General features: G+C 36.6%; 1 protein-coding gene across 1 annotated transcript in view; it reads left to right on the top strand.

Moving 5' to 3' along the window:
• LOC106130394 (uncharacterized) overlaps positions 1-25,209 on the top strand; it is a 71,533-nt gene extending 46,324 nt beyond the window's left edge. Inside the window, exons 3-16 of the mRNA XM_060952053.1 lie at positions 14,511-14,806; positions 15,391-15,591; positions 16,147-16,251; positions 16,667-16,841; positions 17,206-17,316; positions 19,143-19,244; positions 19,622-19,774; positions 20,363-20,504; positions 21,064-21,221; positions 21,535-21,648; positions 21,758-21,847; positions 22,263-22,373; positions 23,561-23,748; positions 24,458-25,209. Coding sequence (XP_060808036.1) covers positions 14,511-14,806; positions 15,391-15,591; positions 16,147-16,251; positions 16,667-16,841; positions 17,206-17,316; positions 19,143-19,244; positions 19,622-19,774; positions 20,363-20,504; positions 21,064-21,221; positions 21,535-21,648; positions 21,758-21,847; positions 22,263-22,373; positions 23,561-23,748; positions 24,458-24,628 — 2,117 coding nt within the window. The 3' untranslated portion in view covers positions 24,629-25,209. The remainder of the gene's footprint in view (positions 1-14,510; positions 14,807-15,390; positions 15,592-16,146; positions 16,252-16,666; positions 16,842-17,205; positions 17,317-19,142; positions 19,245-19,621; positions 19,775-20,362; positions 20,505-21,063; positions 21,222-21,534; positions 21,649-21,757; positions 21,848-22,262; positions 22,374-23,560; positions 23,749-24,457) is intronic.
• The last annotated feature ends 780 nt before the right edge of the window (positions 25,210-25,989 follow it).

Below are 25,989 nucleotides of genomic sequence, written 5' to 3'. Positions count from 1 at the left end.
ATACTTTGCTTAATAGAAAATCCTAACAATGTATAGTGTACATGCATTTTTCATTTTCATTACCGACTCGACCACCGACGGCCAATATTTTTAAAGACTAGACCGATTATGATTAAACAAATCGAAAATATAAAAATTTAACACCGATACGGATCTTCAATATCTATTTCCCGGATCTTATGATCCCATTTTACCCGGATAGGGATTACTTACCGGCAAAGACTTTATCTAGATTGGAAACGGGAAGGGCTGGGAATTATCCCGAACCCTCGGGATTTTACCAAGTTTCTAGTATTTAAGAGATTTGCAGCGAAACGTATGAGGATGATTGATTTTTAATAGGATCGTTCTATTGGATGTATAGGATTTAGTTGAGATATTGGATACTGTGATCCCAACTGATAATATTAATACGAATGTTATTTTATTTGTTCGTTTGTTGGCTCTTAACGGGTTATCTACTAAACCGATCTTATTGAAATTTTGCGTATATATAATTACTAGAGGCCGCCCGCGACTTCGTCCGCATGGAAACCCTATCAATCACGCGGGAACTCCGAGATAAAAATGCCTATATGTTACTGTGAGTCTTCAGCTACCTACACACCAAATTTCATCGTAATCGGTTCAGTAGTTTTTGCGTGAAAGAGTAACAAACATCTATATTAACATACAAACTTTCGCATTTATAATATTAGTAGGATTAAGAGTCTGAAGAAGGACATAGGGTTTTCTTTCGGGTAAAAACTATTGGTTCCGTGGGATTTGAGAAAAAGCCTGTTTTCTTTTGTAAGTGGCGCTAAATTCGTCGTTTTTTTTTTTCAGATAAAACTAAATACGTTGCTTTTTGTAAGTGGCACTAAACTGTAGTACTATCTAGCTTTTCTCCCGGCTTACTAAACTTTAGCCCTGACCTTATTTAAAAAAATATAAAATCGTTATAAACCGTAAAATTATTACAGACAAAGTTATATGCAGTGTGGTTCCCGGCACCAATACAAAAAGAATAGGACCGCTCCATTTCTTTCCCATTGATGTCGTAAAATGCGACTAAGGGATAGGCTTACAAACTTGTGATTCTTTTTTAGGCGATGGGCTAGCAACCTGTCACTATTTGAATCTCAATTCTATCATTAAGCCGAAAAGCTAAACGTGGCCATTCAGTCTTTTTAAGACTGTTGGCTCTGTCTACCCCGTAAGGGATATAGTCGTGACCATATGTATGTATGTATGTACAAAGTTATATAGACTAGAATAAGCAATAAGCATTACCAAAGCTTAAATTTTTAGAGATCTTAACCCTGCTACGAGTTCTCGTAGACGTCTACACGTGTAGCAAGGCTACGACACGCTACGACTCAGCTACGGCTGTAACTCGTGAGTTGAATTTTAACACGAATTTGTTCTATTCTTGTTTCCTTCTGTTAATATTTCTATTCGACCCTTCCAAAACTATCTTGTTGAAGAGATTTTTGTATATATATTTATGTTCATTAAGGAAAATAAAGAATACAACTTAAAATAAAGAGAAATTCAGTACAAACTGCACTACTTATTCCTAGAGAAATTTCTTCTCAGCAGGCCCACTACAGATTATGATGAAATTATTATTATTAGAGATTTTATAGCATTTATTGTACTGTATGTTTACAGGTCAGGTTAATATCATCTGACGAGCTGGCATATAAATATAAACCGTGCAGTTTTCGCCACTTTAAAATAGGACTACTCTATTTTTTTCCATGGGTGTCGTAAAACACGACAAAAGAATAGGCTAACAAACTTGGAATTCTTCTTTTAGGCGATGGGAGAGCTAACCTTTTACTCTAAATCTCAATTTCATCATTAAGCCATACAGCTGAACGTGGCCTTCTTAACCTTCCAAGACCGTTGGCTCTGTCTACCCCATAAGGGATAAATACGTATACATACATACAATATATATGTACACTCTTTATGCCAACTCATACGTACATATTCTATGTATACATACATAGATATATATTATTTGGATGAAGCGAAAAAAGTAAGTATCGATTTTGGCAAATACCTCTGCCTACCCCTGCGGTAGGCGTGGATTTGTAAAGTAGATATAACAACAAATTATAACTCCAACATATACAACGCATCCCATAAATAAACTTTACCCACCCCAAAACGGGATGGGTATAAATTTTACACAAATTACGTTATAACAAGGTCTTTATTGCCGGCCACAGAGCAAAGGGCGCCCGCCCCTACCTACTTTGCTCTGTGTTAGGTAATGAAACCTCGTAAGTGTTGGTTACTTTGATGGAATCAGTATTATTTCAATACAATTGAAACGATTGATGTAAATTTCTGAGAATCAATTTTTAAGGACAAGTATACATTACTTGGAAAGCATAAATTTTACCGTGTGGTTCTGAGCACATTATGTATAATAGGACAAGTCCATAACTCTCCCATGGATGTCGTATAAGGCGACTAAGGGATAGGCTTATAAACTTAGGATGTTGCTGGCAACCTGTCACTATTTGAATCTTTATTCCATCATAAAGCCATACAGCATAATTTTAATTTGAGTTACCTACACATACATAACATCACATCTCCTTACGGAGTGGACAGAGCCAACAGTCACGCCAATCAATACTTTCGAAAACTCCATAAATTAAAAACACTAAATCATTCAAAGTCATTGACAAAAATTTGTTAATATTTTCGAATAGAAACAAAATGTGTATATCAATCAATATAGACCTATTAAATTATATATTTTCATGTAGCTTCATAAGAAAGAAGTTCAGGATTCCTCCGTAGGGTTAAGTACACACGACAAAGATCCTTTCAGCTTCATGTCAAAACAGAACAATGGGCCGCGTTCAGACAAAGGCGAGGTGCAAAGTATCGAAATTACAGATGTGTATCTATAAAAATGTCTCAATTTTAAATTTTAAAATGATACAATATCTAAATAACCTAATGATTACGAACTAAGACTATTTATAGAAAAAAGATGATTACAGATTAGTTATTTAGATATTGTATCATATTGTTTTAAACAAATGTACTGATCAATGTCAAATTCAGTAGGTATATGAAGAATATAAGGCTTTTGTAGGTGACTATATAATACATGCAAATTTTTGGTAGTATGTAAAAGATTTCATACATTTTGTATTGGAGAAACAAAACGTGCCGTGTGGATTCCAGTACTATACTAATGAACTACGCTATGTCTTTCCTGAAAAGTAGCAAGAAAAGCATGAGCACTTAGTGCAACTTCGTTACTATGATAGGTTGGTTATATATTGTATTCTTCTCTTACGTAAAAGGCAAACAAGGGACAGGCTTATAAACTTAGGATTATTTAAGGCGATAAGCTAGCAACCTGTTACTATTTGAATCTCAATTTCTATCATTAAGCCAAACGCTGGCTCTGCCTACCCCGTAAGGAATATAGACTTGACTATTATGTATGCACTCTTTCGTGATAGGCAGAGACAATTGCAAACACAACTTTTAGACACAGCCAAAAGGCTTGAAAAGACTGAAAAGCCACATTCAGCTGTATGTCTTAATCGACATGAGATTCAGATAACGACAACTTGCTAGTTCAGAGTTTTAAAGATGAATCGTATGAAGCCTTTTTCTTTAATTTCCCCTGTCAAAAAGCTCGTGGAAGTTAAATAAAAGTTATTTTTTAACTTTCTTCTGAACTATAGTAATTTAGCATACAAGACATTCTACAAAAGGAACAGGGTGGGACAAAAAATATATCACGAAAAAAAAAATTGAACTAAGTGGTTTTTTTTCTCAGCAATTTCCGATCAAATACATCAAACGTTCCACATCCGTAATCTTTATAATTTGTAGCGAAGAGTATCGACCCAGAACAGATAAGTTACTAAGCACGTACGTACTTACATACTTTTATATATATGTTTGTTTACTTTTGATGGTTTGATGAATGGTTTTCGTCACGACGTATTGGCGCCCTTGGGAGCAAAAATAGGTTGATAGTATAGAAGTAAATTTAGAAGAAATTTACACGCATTTTATCACGTGTCCTTTTTACAGAAACCTAATTTCTCTTTTTTTCCGCATCTTCATCGGATTCCAGTTGCACCGTCTGTGATATTACTTTGCCTGTGATATTTTTATTTGAAACAGCATCGGTTAAGAATAACTCAGAATAGAGTTATTAGTACTTGAGCGTCGATGGTCGATTCGGTAAGGTGCTAGGTTTAAATGCGTGATGCGCAGAAAGGCACAGGTTCAAATTCCACCTCAGCCATGTACCAGTGACTATTTTCAAAGTTTTGTACATTAGTCTTCTTACGGTGAGGGAAAACATCGTGAGGAAACCTGCACATTCCATAACCATGGATCCAATACGGGTTACGGTTACATGCAAGGTTGCAGAGATCAGATGTTAAAACCTGACTCACCCAATCCAGGACTGTCATAGGCATACCCCAGGCTCCTCTCCAGACAGGGGAGGGTGCAACCGGGACTAAAGCCAGGAGGAAGGAGGAGAGTAAGTGGTACTAACTCTCCTAGTAGTGGCCGAGGCATTTGAACTTGTGCCTCCTTGTGCCTCCTTTTACGTCATCCATGGGAAAGAGATGGAGTGGTCCCATTCTTTTTCCTAATGGTGCCGGGAACCACACGGCTATAATTCACAGTAGGTAATAATTCAATAAGCAAATGACACACACACATCTAATGTAAAACTTAGCGAAATACCTGGTACTCGTATACGTGGCATATACTACATCTTTCCACTTGCCACGATTACTGCATACTTCTATCGCTTCATCCACATTCATAACTCTCTTCATGCAAGCTCGTCGGTTTCAGATACTCATGTACTTATCTGATTTATATTTCTATTCACTCATAACATTCCCATATTCCCCGGACGTCCCCTTCGATGTCCCTGTTTAATATTAATCTCGCGGTGAATATATTACGGACACAATAATCGGCATGTAATTACGGATTTTCTTTTGTTCCTGACAAGAATTAACATTGATTAACTAAGTTGCGACGTGGATTAATTAAGCTGACTTTGTTTTCCGTCAGTGCGGTAATTTCATGAATTAGTAATTAGGTATGTAATGACTCGGTCCTGCCAGTGGTTTCACGCGTAATAAAAAAAAAAGAAACACATTAAACCTGTCACTATTTGAATCTCAATTACATCGTAAATCCATCAGCTGAACGTGGCCTTTCCAACGTTTCAAAACTGTAGGCTCTGTCTACCACGCAAGGGATATAGACATGACTATATGTATGCATGTATGTATGTATGTACACATTTAGATAGTAGATTTGTCTATTATCCTGGATAAGGTAAGTCAGGAGTTCAGACAAGAACGATCAGGTATGTTATATGTAGTGACGCTCATTGCACCTACGCAACCTTCAAAGCTTCATGGTAAAAGCTGCACCAGATAAACGTGCCTATTCCCTTAATCGCCTTTAACGACATCAAGATAAAGAAGCGGAGTAGGTAACTCTAAGGTGCCGAGAACTACACATCACGTCTTTTTCGTCAATAAGAATCAACCGAATAAAAAATTGTAATTTGTGATTTCTAATTTGTGAAAATTTAGGCTGTCAACATGAAATGTCTACAAATTGCGCTGCCGTCTCTCCCAATGAAACAAGTTCGCGATGTTAAGAAACAAAACGTAATTAATAACCCCTTTCCCTCTTATTTACAAATGCCCCTAATTATACCGAGCACTCAGTTAATTGAAGTGATCTAATTGAATTTCTGGTTCTGAGATAGTTAATGTTTTGTTTAATCTCAATTTTCGTTTTGTTTGTTAAGAATACTCTTTGAAAATATTAATTTCTTATATATATTGTATATGCATACATAGATTATTTTTTTTATTAGTATCGTGTGGTTTCCGGAATCAATAAAAAAATAATATGACCAGTCCATCTCGTACCTAAGGGATATAAACTTGGTATTCTTCTTTAAGGCGATGGGCTAGCAACCTGTCACTATTTGAATCTCAATTCTATCATTAGGGCAAATAGCTGAACGTAGCCGATCTGTCTTTTCAAGACTGTTGGCTCTACCCCACAAGGGATATAGACGTGGCCATATATAATATGAATAGCTCCCGGGCTGTGAAGAGGTGCCAGTGGAGACCGCAGCAGCACGACGTCACAGCATAACTGTATTTTTATCTCATACATACATATGGTCACGTCTATATCCCTTGCGGGGTAGACAGAGCCAACAGTCTTGAAAAGACCGAATGGCCACGTTCAGCTATTTGGCTCAGTGATAGAATTGAGATTAAAATAGTGACAGGTTGCTAGCCCATCGCCTAAAAGAAGAAACCCGAGTTTTTAAGCCTATCCCTTAGTCGCCTTTTACGACATCTATGGGAAAGAGATGGAGTGGTCCACAAAGCACATTCATTTTTATCTCAATTAATAGCAATATAAAACAAAAAAATCCCAAAGTTGCTCTCAGAAAGCAAAAGGAATGAATAACATTCTCCCGTGTGCACCAGCCCTTATCGGAACATGAAATGTCAGCCGAAGCCACGGCCGCGTGTTAGGAATTTTAATATCGCATTTGTAGCCAACGCGGCACGGATTTCTAGAGGCGTCTGTATGGGCAACTCTTTGGTGAACTTTTAAAATATGTTTCACTAACTATACATCTATGTTCTATGCAAAATTTTCAGTTAAATAAGTTTTTTTTATTGGTTTTCTTTTTTTTTTAGATAATAATTCTTATAAACTAAGGGATAGACTTATAGACTTGGGATTCTTTTAGGCGATGGGCTAGCAACTTGTCACTATTTCAATCCCAATTCTATCATTAAGTCAAACCGCTGAACATGACCTATTGGTATTTTCGGGACTTTACCTACAACTCCTAGCAAGGGATATAGATGTGATTATATGTATGTATACTGCTCATGAATTTCGAATTGCGATCAATAATTCCATAAGCACATTTTACCTAAAATATGGCATAATTTTAAGAAGATTTGAATCATTAAATATCGCGTGAAGAACAAACAAACAAATCTTACTTTCGTATTTATAATATTAGTTGAGATAATCTGTGGCTAAATCTAGTGGCTGACATCGTTGGAAAGAGGCTGAAAAGCAATCACTACAAGTACTTACCCCGTTCATTCATTAGCATTCGAAACGAGAGCCCTACACTTCGAACACAAAATAAGGAGATCTGAAATATTACCCTCGACGGAATAATTAAACAGACTATCGCTCTGGGAATGAGGCGTGTTTTATGTATGTATGTCATTGAATTGTGACGATAAAGAATACCGTAAATTTTATGATAGGTTAAAAAAAGGAATTAAGGTAAATTTTTTTTTAAAGCAGAGTAAATGATAATGTCACATTTTAATTAAATAAGTAAAGGTGTGAAAGACTTTGCATGATCATGATCAATGTTTACAGCAGAAATAAAGTCACAATCAATTTGTCAGATGCCTTTGGGCGGCTTAAAAATCTGACACCAAAGTTGAGCATTTATACCTACACACGAAAAACAAATGAACAATAATCTACATACATACACATAATCACGTCTATATCCCTTGCGGGGTAGACAGAGCTAACAGTCTTCAAAAGACTGATAGGCCACGTTCAGCTATTTGGCTTTCAGATAGAACAATAATCTACTAAAATTAAAAATGTAACAGCTATATACATCTGTTATGTTTTTAATTTGCGGTTAGAATTGAAGAGCACGAGTGTCACACCGTCGCTTCGAGTCCCACAATGAGCATCTGCGAGTGTGACATTTAACGTCAAGAGATGTGGCTTTGTATTCCCGCTTCCGTGGGAATTTCCAGATAAAAAAATAGCTTATTTTAACGTGCCCAGGTGAACGTAGCCTTTCAGTCTTAGAGACTGTTGACTGAGACTGACGGCTCTGTACCTCGTAGGGAATAAAGACGTGATTGTATGTATGTATGTACGTGTTAAATCCTTTTGCCGTTAAACGTTTTAAAGTTCGTTGTTCATCATGGCCTGGCCGGGATTCGAACCCGGGACCAACTATGTCACAGACAACAGACAAGCAAAATACTTTGAACGCTGGAATCTGTCCCTACTTAGCTGAATTTCAATATCATCATAAAGGCAACTGTTCACAGACTATGTCTACTCAAAACGGGTAAAGACGTAAATTATGTGTGTAATACTACTCTGTCAAAAAAGTAGCGGGAAAAGATCAATAATACACAAACTGTTTGTTATTCATCCAAATTTATTTTATCACCTTCAAAATATGCTCCTTTAGAAACGATACACTTACGCCAATGAATAATCCAATCATCAAAACATTTTTTAAACGCTGTTTCCGGAATTGAGGTCAGTTCTCGCCGCGAATTCTCTTTTATGTCTTCTACCGATTGAAAACGGGTGCCACGAAGTGGTAATTTGAGTTTAGGAAAAAGAAAAAAGTCGGCTGGAGCCATATCTGGTGAATATGGTGGTTGCTCGATGGTATTTGTTGAGTGTTTGGTTAAAAATTCGTTCACAATGATGGCCTTGTGCGAAGGTGCATTATCATGGTGCAAAATCCAAGAATTTTCTTTCCACAAATCTGGCCTTTTTCGTCGGATTTGCTCTCTTAAACGCCGCATAACACTCAAATAATATTCCTTATTTACCGTTTGACCTTCCGGCAAGAATTCCGAGTGCACAACATCGCGATAGTCAAAGAAAACAGTCAACATGACTTTGACTTTTGAACGACTTTGGCGTGGTTTTTTCGGTTTCGGTTCAGTTGGAAGGCGCCACTCCGAAGCTTGTTGACTAGTTTGCATGTCAAACTCGTAAACCCACGTCTCGTCACCAGTAACAATGCGTTTCATGAATGTTGGATCGGAATTGACTCGTTCTAGCATGTCCTCAGCGACTCTCATGCGATTGAGTTTTTGAAAAAAATTCAGGTCTTTTGGGACTAGCCGAGCGGCAACATGTTTCATACCCAAATTATTAGTTAAAATGGTACGGATCGACTCGTGAGATACAGAAAGTTCGGTGGCTATCTCTCTCAAAGTTGAATGAGGATTTTCAGTCACTATTTCCTTCACTTTTGCGATGTTAACTTCAGTTGCAGACGTTGATGGCCTACCAGAGCGAGGCAAATCTTCCATCACATCTCGACCGCTTTTGAACGCTTTGTACCACTCATAAGCACGAGTTTTTGATAAAGTCGATTCACCGTAAGCCTTCTGTAACATTTTCAGTGACTCCGAACACGATATTCCATTGGCAATGCAAAATTTAAGACAAACTCTTTGTTCGATGTTTTTATCCATTATGGAATTAGCAATACACACTAGATATGATATAACTAAAAATAGCACTGTATTTAATGTAAACAACAGATGCAACTCAAACTCCGCGCCAAAATGGAAAACAGTTGTGCCAATCTAACAACAACAAAAAAAAACAAAAATTTGAATTTGGAACCATAAATAAATAATCCATTCCCGATACTTTTCTGACTGAATGTATATAATCTGATCGACTAACTAAACTAATTTAATGAAAAAAATACTTGTGTGAAGTCACCCTAAGAATGTAATCTTATAGGATTCGTTTGACTGACGTATGTTTTACATTTTGAGCCTCACGAGCCGTGCATATCAATTGGAAGCCGATATTAAAGACGGGGATATTGGTTAAAAAAGCAAAAATTCTGGGATTTGGAGGGATATTAGATGATACTGAATATACTGTTGGCTCTGTCTATCCCGCTTGGGGTATAGACGTAAATAATATGTATGAATATATTAGATAATGGATTGTTTTAAAAATATAATATTTCCATATACTTGCAGCATATCCCTGAGTCGCCTTTTACGACATTAATGGGAAAGAGGAGGAGTGGTCCTATATTTTTTTTCTTATTGGTGTCCTGCACCACACGGCACTTTTACATACAACTTGTCATTATTTTAATCTCAATTTTCAAGGCAGTCGGCTCTGTCTATACCGTAAGGAATATAGACGTGACTATACGTATGTATGTTTACAAATATATCCCAGTTTCCTTGGTCACAGATAACACAAGATGGCGAGCGTGTAAGTGAAGCTATCTCTATATATACAGAGATTAAGCTTAAAGCCCGCTTTCTTCTTTACGATTCTGAACACGATCCTGCAACTTTATGTGAGATGTTTTCCTTGCTCGTGGCGCGGTGAAGTTTGTACTTTTTTTTTTATTAGGACTTTATTTTTCTTAGAAATGACCTTTGAGACTTAATGAAAACTATCGTTTGTTCCGGGCCGAGTGGTTCCCGGCACCAGTGCGAAAAAGAATAGGACCACTCCATCTATTTCCCATGGATGTCGGAAAAGGCGACTAAGGGATAGGCTTATATACTTGGGATTTTTCTTTTAGGCGATGGGCTAGCAACCTGTCACTATTTGAATCTCAATTCTATTATTAAGCCAAATAGCTGAACGTGGCCATTTAGTCTTCAAGACTGTTGGCTCTGTCTACCCCGCGTGGGATATGGACGTGACCGTATGGTATGTATGTATGTATGCTTCATACTTCTTCTTCTTCTTATTGGCGTTAGTCCCGGTTACATCCTCGGCACTCTGGAGAGGAGTTTTGGGTTCGCCTTTGACCATGGATCCTGGATTGGGTGAGGTTTTTTACATGAAGCGAATCCCATCTGACTTCTGCGACCTTTGCAGGGGAACCTTGACTTGTAAATCATGGTTACACATCCAATTGCCTGAATGTGCAGGTATTTTCACGATTTCCTGACCGTAAAAGCATTGGTTAGTATTCAATTCAGTAATTGATATATATATCGAGATGGGATTTGAACCTGTGCCTTCATACGCATCACACATTTTAACCGGACACTTTACCAATTTGACCATCGACCCTGTAGTAAAAGTATTTTAATATCTATAAACAAAGTACTTAGTTGCCCCCCGGGACTAGGTCAAATATCTATATTCTCATCACGAAAAGTCTCTTTACTTTGGCCGCTATAAACGTTGTACCATTTGCTAAGGATTTCCATTCTAATAACGGTTATTTTTAGAAGCGTTGGTGGCGTATAAAGTGAGGATAATTATTTTGGGCGGTGGGCTAGCGACCTGTCACTATTTGAATCTCAACTCCATCTTTTAGCTAGATAAACTATTCGAGTCCTATGACTTTCGTCTTGACTTCTCTCTCTCTCTCATCTCTGCGTGTTCCGGGTTGCACCCTCCACAGAAGTGTTCCGGGGCCCGGGGTCCGATTTTGTCTTATCTACCCCGTAAAGAGGAATAAGACGTGTTGTGTATATACATGTTTAGAGCGTTATAGAGTAGTCATCTAGCTGAACGTAGCCTTTCAATCTTTTCGAGGCTGTTGGCACTATTTACCCCGTAAGACCTGAAAGGTTGAGATGTATTTAAGTAGTGTTGGTGTAAAATTGAGTGAGCGGATAAATAACAATAAAGATAGCAAAGATGCTGTGATGTGAAAGAAGACTAGAAGAAAGCGAAAGAAGTATGCAGGGATCGTGAAAATTGGACAGATTGAGACTCTGTCTACCCCTCCGGGAAATAGACAATTTTTTTTTCATCCTGGTGGGTAGTTTTTCTCATATATATTTCAGCTTAAAATCCTGTTAGTATACGCATCTATTAGCATGTTAAATTTTAATTTCACATTTCCCTTCTGTTTCATAGCAGAATTATTTACATAACCTCATTTTATTTCATCCGCGGAGTTTTACGAAGATTATAAAATAAATGTTAAAAGGTACAGACTATCCTAAGGCTATGATCCCGGCGTCTTATCTCAGAAACGGCAGCAATTGGCTCGTAAAATACCTTTTTAAATTTCAGTCGGAAAGTCGAAAATAAAAGCTTGTATTAAATCTCAAAAAACGGGAAATTATGCGAAAATGAGTTTGTTCTTTGAAAAAGTGGACTGTAGATTAAGTTGAGGGAAAACATCGTGAGGAAACCTGCACATTCAGGTGACTGGTTGTAATACTGTTACCTATTATGTATATATTAGTTCTACATTCATAATGTGCTGTCGTCCACGATGTAGTTTTAAGAGATCAGAGAGCTGCAGTGTAGTTTATTCCGCCGCTTCTTCTACACATGCGCTTTGGAAGCGGTAGTAGTTATAATTAGATTTAAGTGATGTGACATCAATAAGTGATACCTTGTATACAATTTTGAAAATAAATCTTTTCTATTCTATGGATAAGGTTTATATGCAAAGGTGATGGAGGTCAGACTGGAGTTGTAAAAACCTGGCTTACCTAATCTAGCGGACCCAGGGAATGAGGAATATGGGATAGGTTTAACTTAAAACACGAAAACATGAGGGAGTCTTTCTGTTTGTGCTGCGGGGTAAACAGAGCCGACAGTCTTGAAAACACTGAGAGGAAATGTCAAGCTGTATGGCTAAATGATGACATTGAGATCCAAATAGAGACAGGTTACCAGCCTATCTACAAAAAGAATTCCTAGTTTATTAGTATTCCCTAAGTTGTCTTTTACGACATCCATAGAAAAATATGGAGTGGTCCTATTCTACAGTACTTGAAGCTACAGGGATCAATAAAAACGGGCAAAAATCCTTCAAAATGTTGCAAATATTTCGTAATCATTCTAAAACACACAAGCGACGCAGCGTCATCTTGTCAATTATCCAAAAACCCGCAAAATGGCGTCTGCGTTTGTGACGCCCTAAATCTGTTTGCTCCAGAACGAGGGACATAAAAATAACGACTTACTTGAAGCTGTTTACTGTCTTTGTATAATAATAAATATAGGTATAGCTCCCACACGCAGCTTCACTCGTGGTTAATTTGGGTAGTTAAAGTTAACTGATCTAGACTGTTTTAAATGTAGACGGCCTCTGTGGCGCAGCGGTAGTACGCTTGTCTGTGACATCGGAGGTCCTGGGTTCGAATCCCGGCCAGGGCATGATGAGAAAATAACTTTTTCTGATTGGCCTGGGTCTTGGATGTTTATCTATAAAAGTATTTATTATAAAATACAGTATCGTTGAGTTAGTATCTCGTAACATAAGTCTCAAACTTATTTCGTGGCTAACTCAATCAGTGTAATTTGTCCCGTATATATTTATTTTATTTATATATTTATTTAATGTTGATCACGTTTAAATCACAGAGTTAATCCTCCAGAGGGCATTGTTGCCAAAAGGTCAAGTCAAGAGTACTCGCAACAAGTAAAATCCCAAGTTCATAAGCCTATCCTTAGTCGCCTTTAACGACATCCATGGGAAAGAGATGAAGTGGTCCTATTCTTTTTTGTATTGGTGCCGGGAACAACACGGTAACAAATTAATATAATTATATCAGAACAAATCACGCTTACTTTTGTCCTCATAAATATATTAATTTGTTGTAGCCCACTGCTTGCTCTTCCCCTAATTTGTAGATTGTTGCTAACACACCCTTAGCTAATCAAGTGGGTTATAAGTGGCAGCACAGAGCGCAAACAACCCGGAGGTCTTCGGCGCTCTGTGGTGGAAGTAGAGTAATTAATTACCGCTATTTATAAGAGCCCCGTCGAGTAACAATTTCCCGCTAACCTCGGATGTATCCTTTATTGATAGGTAGGATTTAATGGTATAGACTTATAAATTGGTTTTTACCGGGGTGAACATAACATAACAAACACAACATAAAATCACGCCTCTTTCCCGGAGGGGTAGGCAGAGACTACATCTTTCCACTTGCCAAGATCTCTGCATACTTCCTTCGCTTCATTCACATTCATAACTCTTTTCATGCAAGCTCGGCGGTTTCGGGGTGAAAAGTACCCTAATGTCCTTCTCCAGACTCTTAATTATATGTATATAAGAATGCAAAATTTCAAGAAGATTTGGTACAGAAGACAACGATTGAAGAGAGAACTTTTGAAATTATTAGTGTTATACTTATTCACATTTTTTAATGTAGATAATGTGCATTCGTCCACGACTTAAATTTAAGACATCTATATTTGTAAATTGACGTGTGGTAAAAATGCTGCAGAGTAGTTTGTTCCACCGCTTCTTCTACACATGCGCTTTTGAAGCGTTAATACATATAATCAGATTTGAGTGATGTGACGTCAATAAGTGATACCTTGTATCCAATTTTGAAAATAAATCTATTCTATTCTATTATCATAATACTTTTTATGACCAATCAGGGATTTAAATCTTTAGGGTAAATTTGTTTGTTTATGAAGATATAATTCAACCCATTCAGTTATAACTTGGACTTTTGAAGGCTTGTCTTCAATTTCATCTGTCCGGAAGTTTTGGTAAGACTTCTTCAGTAAAGGTTGAGTTTATTTATAACTTCGATGTTTTGAATTGAGATGCTTCGAGTTATGAAGTTAAAATTAGGGTAATAGGCCGTCATTTTAATATGCCGTTCCAACCGTGGTTATAAGCAGAGCAGAATTCACAGAAGAGAATAATTGAAAGAAAATAACCAATTTCTTCTCTTCCACAGGCTTACCCCCCGGCGACAGCACAGAGTGGAGCAGCTCAGAACGTTCACCACCCCCACCGCCTCAACTCGTAGACGTGGAACTAGTCCGCGATGCCCCTCTCTACCCCCCACTCCAAGAAGAACCTTCTTACAATGACATAGAGACCAGTTTAGAAGAAAACAGAATTCTAGTCACGCCAGACCTGAGTAGTGTAAATTCGAATGAGACTGATATTAAAACGAAGGTACAAAAGGAAGTAGATGATAGTGGGGATAGAGTGAAAAGGAGCGGGCAGGAGTGGGAGAAAGCTTCTAAGGTGAGAACAAGTGGATGGTAAAACTTCTAGATAATTTAATTGCCTTCCACCGTCGCTTAAAATGTAGATTATCAGATGAAATGTGATTACCAAATGCACATGTACCAATAACTCCTTTCTGAGTTATGTACCTATATTACTTTGAGTGCTAACTTATGCTCGGAAAAACATCTTGAGGAAACCTGTACATTCAAGCTTCATGGTCTAACGTTGAGAGAAAACATTTTGAGGAAACCTGCACATTCAAGCGTCTAGCTAGAATTTGTAATCACGATATAATATGGGTTAGATTTCTCTGCAAAGTTTGCGGAGGTCAGGTCAGGTCAGTAATAAAAAAATTAATAGGACCACTCCATCTCGTTCCCATGGATGTCTTAAAAGGCGACTAAGGATAGGCTTATAAACTTGGGATTCTTCTTTTAGGCGATAGGCTAGCAACCTGTCACTATTTGAATCTCAATTCCATCATAAAGCCAAACAGTTGAACGTGGCCTATCAGTCTGTCCAAGACTGTTAACTCTGTCTACCCCGCAAGGGATATAGACGTCATTATATGTATGTATGTATGTATTCTTTTGTCCTAGCCGAACAATCGCAAAGTGAAGACTGGTGACACTATCTTGAACATCAGAGGCGCAGTCAGAGACGCGATAGGCGACGCGGGCGCTGCGCCGGGGCACCGCGCGTCTTCTATAGTCGACACCTTCGTGATCCGGCCTGCGCAGGAGCATGCGCATAAGATGCCAGTGCATGATCAGCCGAGAGTACAACCATCCACTAGCCAGGTATATTCTTCAGTCTTCTAATTATACCTTACCTATTTTATCACGATATCTCTAACGATACACATCATCAGCCGATACTTGCAAAGATTTCGATTTTCCAAGCAAATTTTCTAAGGATTGTAGCATAAATTCAACCTCGTCTTAATATCGCCTTACATGTGATTAAGGGGTTCTTTATTTTTAATTCCCTCGGAACGGATAACACGCGGACGGAGTCGCGGACGTATTCTGGTATGAAAAAAGGATACTAGTTATAATAAAGCATAAAGAAATTCTCTTAGATTAAAAGGCAATTCAATGACTCGTTCATAAACACAGAGTTACGCATAAATTAAATTCACGGAATTTAATTATAATAATTTAGTCTAAAGAAGAAGGAAGGATTTTTGGCAAATCTGAATTTTTATTGTTAATATATTAATATATCTAGCAAAAGCAGGTTCAATAATAAAGTAATTATCTTAAATAGGAACACTTAAATATTTGGTACCTTTTTCTCAACAGTCAAAATGGGATATATGTACCTAGATAGTCATTTTTTTCTTTTATTCTTAGGCTCCGAAGAACGATCGAGAGCTTCTGGTAGAAGCTCACTCCAAAGCCCGAATAACATGTGACCTCATCAATGTCACTAATCTGCGATGGTTCAAGGATAATGAGGTAACAAATTGTAGTTGTTTCATATGTTTGTAATACTTTATTGTACTTACATAAAAAAATGCACATTTGTAATATCTTTATACATACATACATAAAATCACGCCTTTTTCCCGCTCAAAATTAATCAATATCTGTATTGCACAGAAATTATGATGAATTTTGGATTATGTAATAATTTGTTTACTAGTTACGAGTATTAATAATAAGATATTGGGATATAGTACATACAAAACTATTTAGTTGGTAATTCAAATTTATTTTCCTGAAAAACAATAAATAGAAAATTATCTTAAAATTCATTTAAATTTACTCTGAATCTGTATCTATTAAACAAACTAAAATAATCAATTTCTAGTCCTTTTAAATGTCCATTTAAGAGAAAAAACCATTGTATTCATGTCTCATTCCTAACCAGCAAATGAACGTGCCAACCGCATCTGGGAACGGTGGTGGTGAAGCTATTTGGAGGGATGGTGATTCTCTTGTGGTCGGTCGAGCTACGAGAGGTGACTCCGGTGCCTGGAGGTGTGCTGGGATCGACAAGGCTGGCAAGAATGTTTCTGGGAAGCCGATGACACTACTCATATATGGTGAGGATGGATTTACTGACGGTATTTATATATTGCCCCACAAAATAGTTAAGATAACTTAGATTTGCTCGAAAATGTTGTAGAATTTTAAACACGTCTTAAAATAAGTAGAACAGATTGTCGATGATATGGTTATGATCTTACATGATGTATAAGTAGGTATATGTAACCATCATAACTCTTGCACAAATCATAAACAAATTTGGTTCGCATAAGTAATGATGGAGCTGTAGTCATAGGTGTTATGTATATGTTTTAACGCATTATTAACTAGAGAGTAAAATATGTCAAAAGGTCGTCACAATGGAGGTAAATTCATTTATAGATCTATTTTTACAAAAAAGTTATTTTTTAATTCAAACAGAACCAGTTAGATCAGTCTATTTGGCGGTGGACGGACGAAGACTTGATGCCGGCAACACCTGGGTTCCAGTTCGGGACAAAACCGTCCTTGAAGTGCGGTGTGTAGCTGAAGGTAAGCATTACAAAGTGTATGTTTATTTGCATTGTAGATTCGGTGATATCTGCAGGCCAATTCTGCTATTTTATTTTTAGCCGAAACGGATCTGAAACGCATTGATTACAACTTTTGGTATTCTACTAACAATTTGTCAAAACGAAGCCGTAACGCATTGGTTCCGCAGCCGAAACGGTTTGGTTGTCGTATTCTGCTAAAGGACACGTAACCTTCCGTTTGCCGTTCGGCTATTATTTCGTATTCTGATAAGTTTTTGACAGTTGGTCCGGCCGAGACGCAACGGTTCTGCATTGGTTGAATTGTCCAAAGTTACGGTTTTGCATCGGCAGCAAATAACCAACCGCTTCCGTTTCATTTGCGTTTCAGCTATCAACGTAAAGTTACTGGAATACCGTTTGACAATATAAACGCAACTGTAACCAAGCTGAAACGCATCCGAACTGTTTCGGTTAACAAATAGCAGAATTGGCCTGCTGAGCGCTTAAAATTTAGTGTCCCCGGCTTTGAATCTAGAAGATATATTATTATTATCATCTTTATCATTGCATCGTCTATTGATATATTTTTGAGCATGAAATTTTTATGTCCCCTAAATTCGTATAACTTCGCATACCGTCCAAAATGTGAGCCGAATCAAGTGAAATAAAAATGTCAAGACGGTTTAAATGTGAAAATGTTTGAGGTTTGTTTAAACTTTCAAGAAAGAAGCTCTTAAATATTAATTTATGAACTTAACAGCTTTCAAAGGAACATAATGTTATAACTATCAAACTATACTGAAGGTTACTAATGAACACTGAGGCATCAGCTCACAAGTTCAGTTGCTTGGATAGTAATTCTTGTTAATTGAGCTTAGGTGATAACTTTCTGATATAGATAGCTCGGAAGCCGAGGAAAGTAAGGGAACTTTTACGGGTAAATTGAATAATGTTTACTAGCTTATTTTATGTTAACTGGATTCGTGTTAAGTGAGAATTTTTTTTTTTTGTTTTTGTAATACATGATAAACTTACGACAAAGTAGAAGAATAATGGACAGAAGCATAGAATTCAGCAAAACTTCAAGAAAATGTTCGGGAAAGAAGAAATCTTGAAGGAAGAAAAGCAATAAACGTTTACCAATTTATTGTTATATTATATTAGAACCAAGTTTAATCCAGCATACAGATTTCACCGTTTTGCCTTCAGTAATTGCAATCGTGGAGATTTCCAAATCGGTAACTTAAATATTCATGAGGGCCAATGTGGCTTTCGTCTTAAATATTTTCTTTCAAGAAAGGGTTCGAATAGGTGCTTGATGTAAAAATGAAGAGCTGTTTCTAAGATGCTCCAACTACAAAGTTGGTCAAGTTTTGGGATGAGTTTATGATATTTTATAATATCATGCTGATGAAATAATCCTCCTCTTTAAATAGTAATTGAGAGTTATAAAATTTAAGAAAATTGTAGAATGATTCTAAAAGGATAAAACACACTTATATTTTTGTTTTTATTCAATCAGATATACGTTTCCACCCTTTTTTGTGGCTTATAAAAAGTACCCAGAACTTTTGAATTGCTTCCTTAACTACTTATCTTCTGATCCAAAGGATTCCAGCTTTGTTTATAATCTCCAGAGTATTTTTAAATATACTCTACGAAATTTGATTTGGACTAGGCATAAAGTTGTATAAACTATGAATTGATATTAAATTACATACATATATATGGTCACGTCTATATCCCGTGTGGGGTAGACAGAGCCAACAGTTTGAAAAGACTGATAGGCCACGCTCAGCTATTTGGCTTAATGATAGAATATTAAATAAATTTTATTTTTATCAGGCGGTGTGCCCCCTCCAGACCTAACATGGCGGCTGTTAGCACTTGAGCCGTCGCTGGATCACCGGCCTTATCTTCGAATATATCATACTAATTATAGCATAGGTAAGTAGACAATATTTTGTATACATACTCTTTTATACGTTTATATAGTGGGAAAATTTTATTATCGTTAGAGGGATTGCTGACACGCTAAGAAGAATATATTACTCTATGTTTACATACTTGTTGCTTATTTAATATTTTCAACATCATTATCATTCTGGCATCAATCCTGATTGCATTATATTTAGAGGGTACCCAGAGTCCACCTATGATCTCGAAATTCTTTCTCACCACGAAAGTTATGGGCAGTATTAAAGTAGATATGCAATTCAGATATTAGTTCGTAATCGCAGTGTATCGTAATTTTTTCCAATAACTACTGTCACTTGCCATCCACTCGTATTAATTTCACTCTTAAAATGCATAATTTTGTGCAGAAGGTGTATCATCATCTCATGTAGTGGTGACGGCAGCAAGGGAGCTCCACAATGCGACATTACAGTGTGAGGCCCGCCAGCGGAGCCCTAGGCCTACATCGGCTCCGATGACCACCGATGTGATGACTGCTAAACTGGAAATTCATGTCACTTGTGAGTTATTGTTTTAATTGTTGGATATATATTTATTTACTAATTTATGTACACAGAAACTGATAAAGACAAGAAAAAAAAATATAAGCTTAGGTATTTAAAAAGAAATCTCTTCCAGCAGACCCGAGATAGGAGACATGATGTAAAGGGTGACAGGCGTGTACTCCACTTCCACAACTAATAATAGACATAAATATTAACAAATACATAAATAAAATATAATAAAATACATATATAAATACCAAATAAAAAACTTACATAAAATATATACAACTAGCTGTGCCTACGACTTCGTCCGCGTGGAATATATATTTTGGGTATCATTGAAGCCCTTAAGGATGAATAACTTTCCCCGTATTTTTTCAAATTTTCCATTATAATTTTAGTTGCAGCATGATGTTATATAGCTTAAAACCTTCCTCGATAAATGGTCTATTCAACGTAAAAAGAACGTCAATTCGAACCAGTAGTTCCTGAGATTAGCGCGTTCAAACAAACAAACTCTTCAGCTTTATAATATTAGTATACATAGATATCTATACATTTATTTTCGATACCAGCTACTTATAAATTGTTTTCCTGTAACAGATCCACCATCATTCGTAATATCCCGGTGGCCTGGATTCGGTGTCTCCTTATCTGCTGGTGGGGCAGCAGCGTTAAGGTGTGACGTGGATGCTAACCCCCCGGCCAGGGCGTGGTGGCTGAGAGATGACGCTGATCCTACTAGGTAAGAACGCTTCGAAATTTAAGATCTTAACGTAACAGAAGGATGAAAAAAGATTTGTCGAGGAGTTCACAGGGAAACGTAGAAATGTCAGACATGCCGTGTGGTTCCCGGCACCAATACAAAAACGAATAGGACCATTCCAGACAATTCCCGTGGATGTCGTAAAAGGCGACTAAGGGATAGGCTGACAAACTTGGGATTCTTTTTTAGGCGATGGGCTAGCAACCTGTCACTATTGGAATCTCAATTGTATCATTAAGCCAAATAGCTGAATGTGGCCATTCAGTCTTTTCAAGACTGTTGGCTGTGTCTACACCGCAAGGCATATAGACGTGACCATATGTATGTATGTATGTCAGACAAAAAAGGCGCCGGCTCCGCGGCGAGAGTGAGGATAATAAGGATCTCTCTCTCACCTTTTATGTATTTTCCAATTGCGTTGGCGACCAGACTTATGCCAGCTTTCCGAAATTTCCTCTTTGCAAGAAACCAAAAGCTTCAGTGACAATGCCGTGTGAAATCTTGGATTTACTATTCATAGATAATTCCCCCCCTCTAGCTCCCCACCACCTCTGGAAGCTGGGGATGAAAGTGCAAGAGGTTCAGCCACTCTCCGTTGGGCCACACTCCGAGCGACCCACGCGGGCTGGTATAGATGTAGAGCAACGTGGTTGGACGCGGAGTACTCTTCTATTGGATACTATTTAAATGTCCTTGGTTAGTATGAGTTACTACAACTTTGGGTTTGCATCGCTGTTGTTCAAAAATAATGTTCTTGATAATCACATAAAATTAAATGAAAATTCAACAAGTTGCCTACATGTTGCTAAGAAACAATTGGTGTGTTTTTGGTTGCATTTTGTGGATTGATAGTCAACAATCGTTCTTTTCTTATCTTTTACATTAAAATTTTCTGTAGTATGTAGATAAGATGACATTTAAACGAACGATTCAATTCTTGTACATATTAGATGTGGTATATAGACAGTCAATAATGACGATTTATCTATATTTATTCATTATATAACAGCCACTGAAGAGCACGCAGAAAGTTCAACTCAAGCAGAAGAGGAAGTTGAAGAAATGGATCACCAGAAGGTCGATGTTCCTCTTGGTGGGAATGTGCAACTACATTGCCCAAAAGGTAAGATGGTTATTATGGCTTTATTTTCAAAATGTGCGTAAAGATTGAAAAATAAAATAAATTTTTTTAATTCAATTTATGATGATACATATTGTTTTGTCTGGTACAGGCAGCGTAGGATGTTGGTGGAGGCGAGTGGTTGGTAATGCGTCAGAGACGTGGGCTCCTGCGGGATCTCACCACGCTCATGGTGTTTTAGGTAAGTTGGGTTCAGAGGAAATATATATTTTTCATGTAATATACATCAACAAATAGTGAAGAATTACATAAACGCAATTTTGTTTTCGAGATTTCTTTTATTAAACGTTTTACAAATTGATTTAAACATTAAGATAGAAATTACTTACTTATTCAACCACATTTTAGGTTACAACCATTTATTTATAAAAAAATCATTCGCAATATGTATTTTTATCATGCCTATAATTTAAAACATAACACTGGCAAATTGAAAAGTGTTAATGAAACAATCGAGGGTGAAGAAAAATAAAAGTTAATGAAAGTTCAAATATATAACCCTGAGGGATACCTATGCGCTACGTTTAAGCTAGCTTTGTAAAACAAAATGAATGATTCAATTAAGCCTTCTTTAAATTATAACTATGTTTCTGTAGGTATAAAGGACGCGTTGTACCAAGAAGGTGGAGAATACAGATGCATTGGAGCACGCGCACCCGATCTGAAGCGTTTGCGAGAACTAAAGAGGATCACATTAAGAGTTACAGGTGAAAACCAACAACTGAATTCTAGTTATTTAGTTTACAAGTTTGCGACCAGAATGATACAAGTGTGTGTAAAAAATAATTCAAAGCGGCTATGATGAATATTTTAATTTTTTACTTAAATATATGAATATTATGAGATAAGTTAAATATGAGTGAAGTTAAACTCTTTTAACTATATCTCTCTCGTCTTTGCATGGTGCCAGTTGCTCCTGCTGCCACTATATTGTAGCAGAATTATAATGTTATCGTACTCATACAATATAAGTACTTGATTTTCTCCAATTATTTATTAAAGAGGAACTCAGCTTATTATGTTGAAAGTAAACAAAAGGAAATTATGTCTGGGTATTTCATGTGATTGTGAATTGAATTTGAAATTTTAAATAGATTCCTGTAACAGCTAAAAATATTTGTACACGTATCTAACTCATTATTTTAAACAAAAGAATACACAATAACGAATGATTGAAGATATTGTACAGCATGATAACAATAACATGTTATGAAGGAGTGTTTACGTGAGAACAAGATGGATAAACTTAATAACGCCGTAATGTTCCTAGAACAGTGATTGATTATCACACGGAATAGGTCACAAGAAAAAATTGTTGTTATTCCACGGCGTTTGGATTTTCATCACTACTTTAGGCGTATAAGTTTTATGATGTCATAAAGAAACTGATGGAAAACATCGTGAGAAATTGTATGTGTAGAAATAAAACGGTATATTTTATCGACGGCAAAATAAAATCCTTTTATCTGGTACAGTTAAATGAAGATAAGGTGGGGCGGATAGTCGACAGTAATGTTTTTTCTAAACGTTTTCTCAAATTGTAAAATATACAATTATACGAGCTTTTGAAGTGCAATTAATACCAGCAGATGATAATGAAAAATGAGATCATGTTTTTAACATGTTTAGAAAATAATAGAACGTGGTCGAAGTTGAATGGCGAGGTCTTCAATATAGCAGATAAACACAAAAACTAAGAGACATCATATTTTTATTATACTTATAAATATCTCGCGACTTTCTCGTAAGTACAGGCAGAGACTGCAACTTTACAGTTGTCACGAGCCCTGCATAATTTTTTTCGCTTCATCCACATTCATCACTCTCTTCTTCCAAGTTGTTTCACTCTTGACATTTATATCTTGTTTCCTTAACATATTTAAAAATGATATAGGTGGCGCCACTGCGACAGCTCTTAGCGCCGAACCAGCTGCAGGAGGCTGGCGTCTTGAATGTGGGGCTTGCGGCCGAGGAGTCAGGGTTATGTGGCTCCGTTCAGGAGTGGCCATCAGAGCATCTCTCACGCCCGACCTGGCACAGCATTGCTGGCGAGCGGTCCTACATGTTGTTGAGCCAGACGAGGTTGGTATATCTGTAGAAATTTGTTGTGTGATATAGATTGTGGTGTATTACGAACTTAGAAGGGACAGTTGATATTTAGTTTGTTTGTTTGTAATGTCTTTATTGCATAGAAATTTACACAGTACAGTAACAAGAAAATACATACATACATATGGTCACGTCTATATCCCTTGCGAGGTAGACAGAGCCAACAGTCTTGAAAAGACTGAATGGTCACGTTCAGCTATTTGGCTTAATGATACGAGTAGAATTGAGATTCAAATAGTGACAGGTTGCTAGCCCATCGCCTAAAACTGGAATTCCAAGTTTTATAAACTTGGAATTCCAGTTTTAGGCGATTCCTCTTTCCCATGGATGTCGTAAAAGGCCTAGTCGCCTTTTACGACATCCATGGGAAAGAGATGGAGTGGTCCTATTCTTTTTTGTAATGGTGCCGAAAACCACACAGTTTTAGTTAGAAACAAGAAAATAGTAATAGTTATAAAAGAAACACATGTATTTATGTCCCTTATTATATTTTTTAATAGTTGTGTCTCTAATATGGCCATGGAAAATTGATAATTATTCTACTTTCTATGAATATGAATTTTTAAAATTACTTTCCATATAATTATGGTTAATGCGAGCGAACATACTTATAGTCTTGAGCAATTTTACAGTACTTTGCTTGTTGTTATCTATACGTTCTCTTTCCTTTCCCCATTCCTAGGTCTGGTGCGTAGCCGCAGCCGCCGGCGCAGGCGCAGTAGCAGTGTTCCCCCGCCGAGCGCCTCCCCCCTCCCCAGCGCCAGCGAGACATACAGTAAGAGCATTACACGACAGCGCCACGTCTTTAAGACCAGCTGTTACACCGTTGTTACTAATCCTGCTCCTACGTTGAAAGGTGTTACGACCGTGAATTTGTAAGACTTTTTGATTTCTATCAACGGTAGAAATCTTTAGAGCAACGGTTTTCATAATCCTATAGTGAACGCTTGCGCAGTTGATGATGGTGGTGTAAAATGAAGGGTCAATGTTGATGAAATTGAAAAATAATTCGTTGAATATAAAGATGGATAAGCTGAAAATCTTGAAACAAAAGGGGAAACCAATAAACTTGTAAGTTGGCTGACACTATTGAAAATGTTAACATCCAAAAAGAAAAATTCAACGATATTGAAATCGTAAAAATTAAACGGTGAAATTCAAAGATCAACACTTTGAAAGTGTATGAAAATTTGAAATTAGTTAATTTCAATTTAAAAGTGGATGAAACGGATGAATTTTTCAATGTTGCGGAGCGTTCACGAATACCCGTAGTGCTGTTAGGTTTATAAGCGGTACATTGTACCTTCTGTCTAATACCTATCTTTAGTCTTGTAGTATACCGTATTTGTCACTCTAGTATACCTATCTCTATACTATAATAGTTCGCTGCAGTTACATCTTTAGGATCATTTTCAGTAATATTTTTATCTTACATCTGAGTTATGATTTTAATAAGAGCCAGCTTTTTTTTTAATTAGTTTATTCTTATAGCAATTTTTTTCTGTTTCTTCAATAAGCGATATATTTTATCAAATTAATTATTAACATGAGTTGACTGAGAAGGATGACCTTTAACCTCTTGAAATATTTAATGGGTATCATTATCTACATTATCTATTTTTAAGCTTGTATCATACTCAAGGGCGTGATATTAAATTTTCATTAAATTACTGCAGCGAACATTTTCTTGTTCTATTTTATTGTTTCTCCTTGACCCTTTTTAATTGTTAACCCTTATTTAAGCAAGTATATAAAAACAGGAAGCGAACGTGCCAAATTGTTGATATTTTAAAATAGATTTTAATTATATTGGATTAAAATTCAATTTTAATTTCATAGTGTATTCGAATAAGTGAAAAATTTGTGTAATGTGAACACCAATTGAAAATTAGCATTATATAATAAAAATTGAAAGTTGTATGAATGTCAGTGCTAGTTTTAATAGCAATTGACTGAAGTGTTTATTTTTGGACAAAATATATGTAAGCATTGGAAAAAATAATTTGAATTTAAATATCATTAAAGTAAAAATGTATGAAAAGTAGAAAAAGTTTGGTTAAGAGCTGAAGTTTCAACTGAATGAGATTACATAACTGTTTTAAACTGAAAAGATACAGATAGTACACAAAGAAGGTACTATAAAGAATCAGAAAGAAAATAATTGTAACTCGAATGATACAGAATGAAGAACACGGAGAAGATAAAAACTTCGAA

Source organism: Amyelois transitella, chromosome 27 (assembly GCF_032362555.1).
Source record: "Amyelois transitella isolate CPQ chromosome 27, ilAmyTran1.1, whole genome shotgun sequence".
Taxonomy (NCBI): Eukaryota; Metazoa; Arthropoda; class Insecta; order Lepidoptera; family Pyralidae; genus Amyelois; species Amyelois transitella.
The sequence above is the reverse complement of the archived record's forward strand: the minus strand, read 5'-3'. Positions and strand labels throughout refer to the sequence as shown.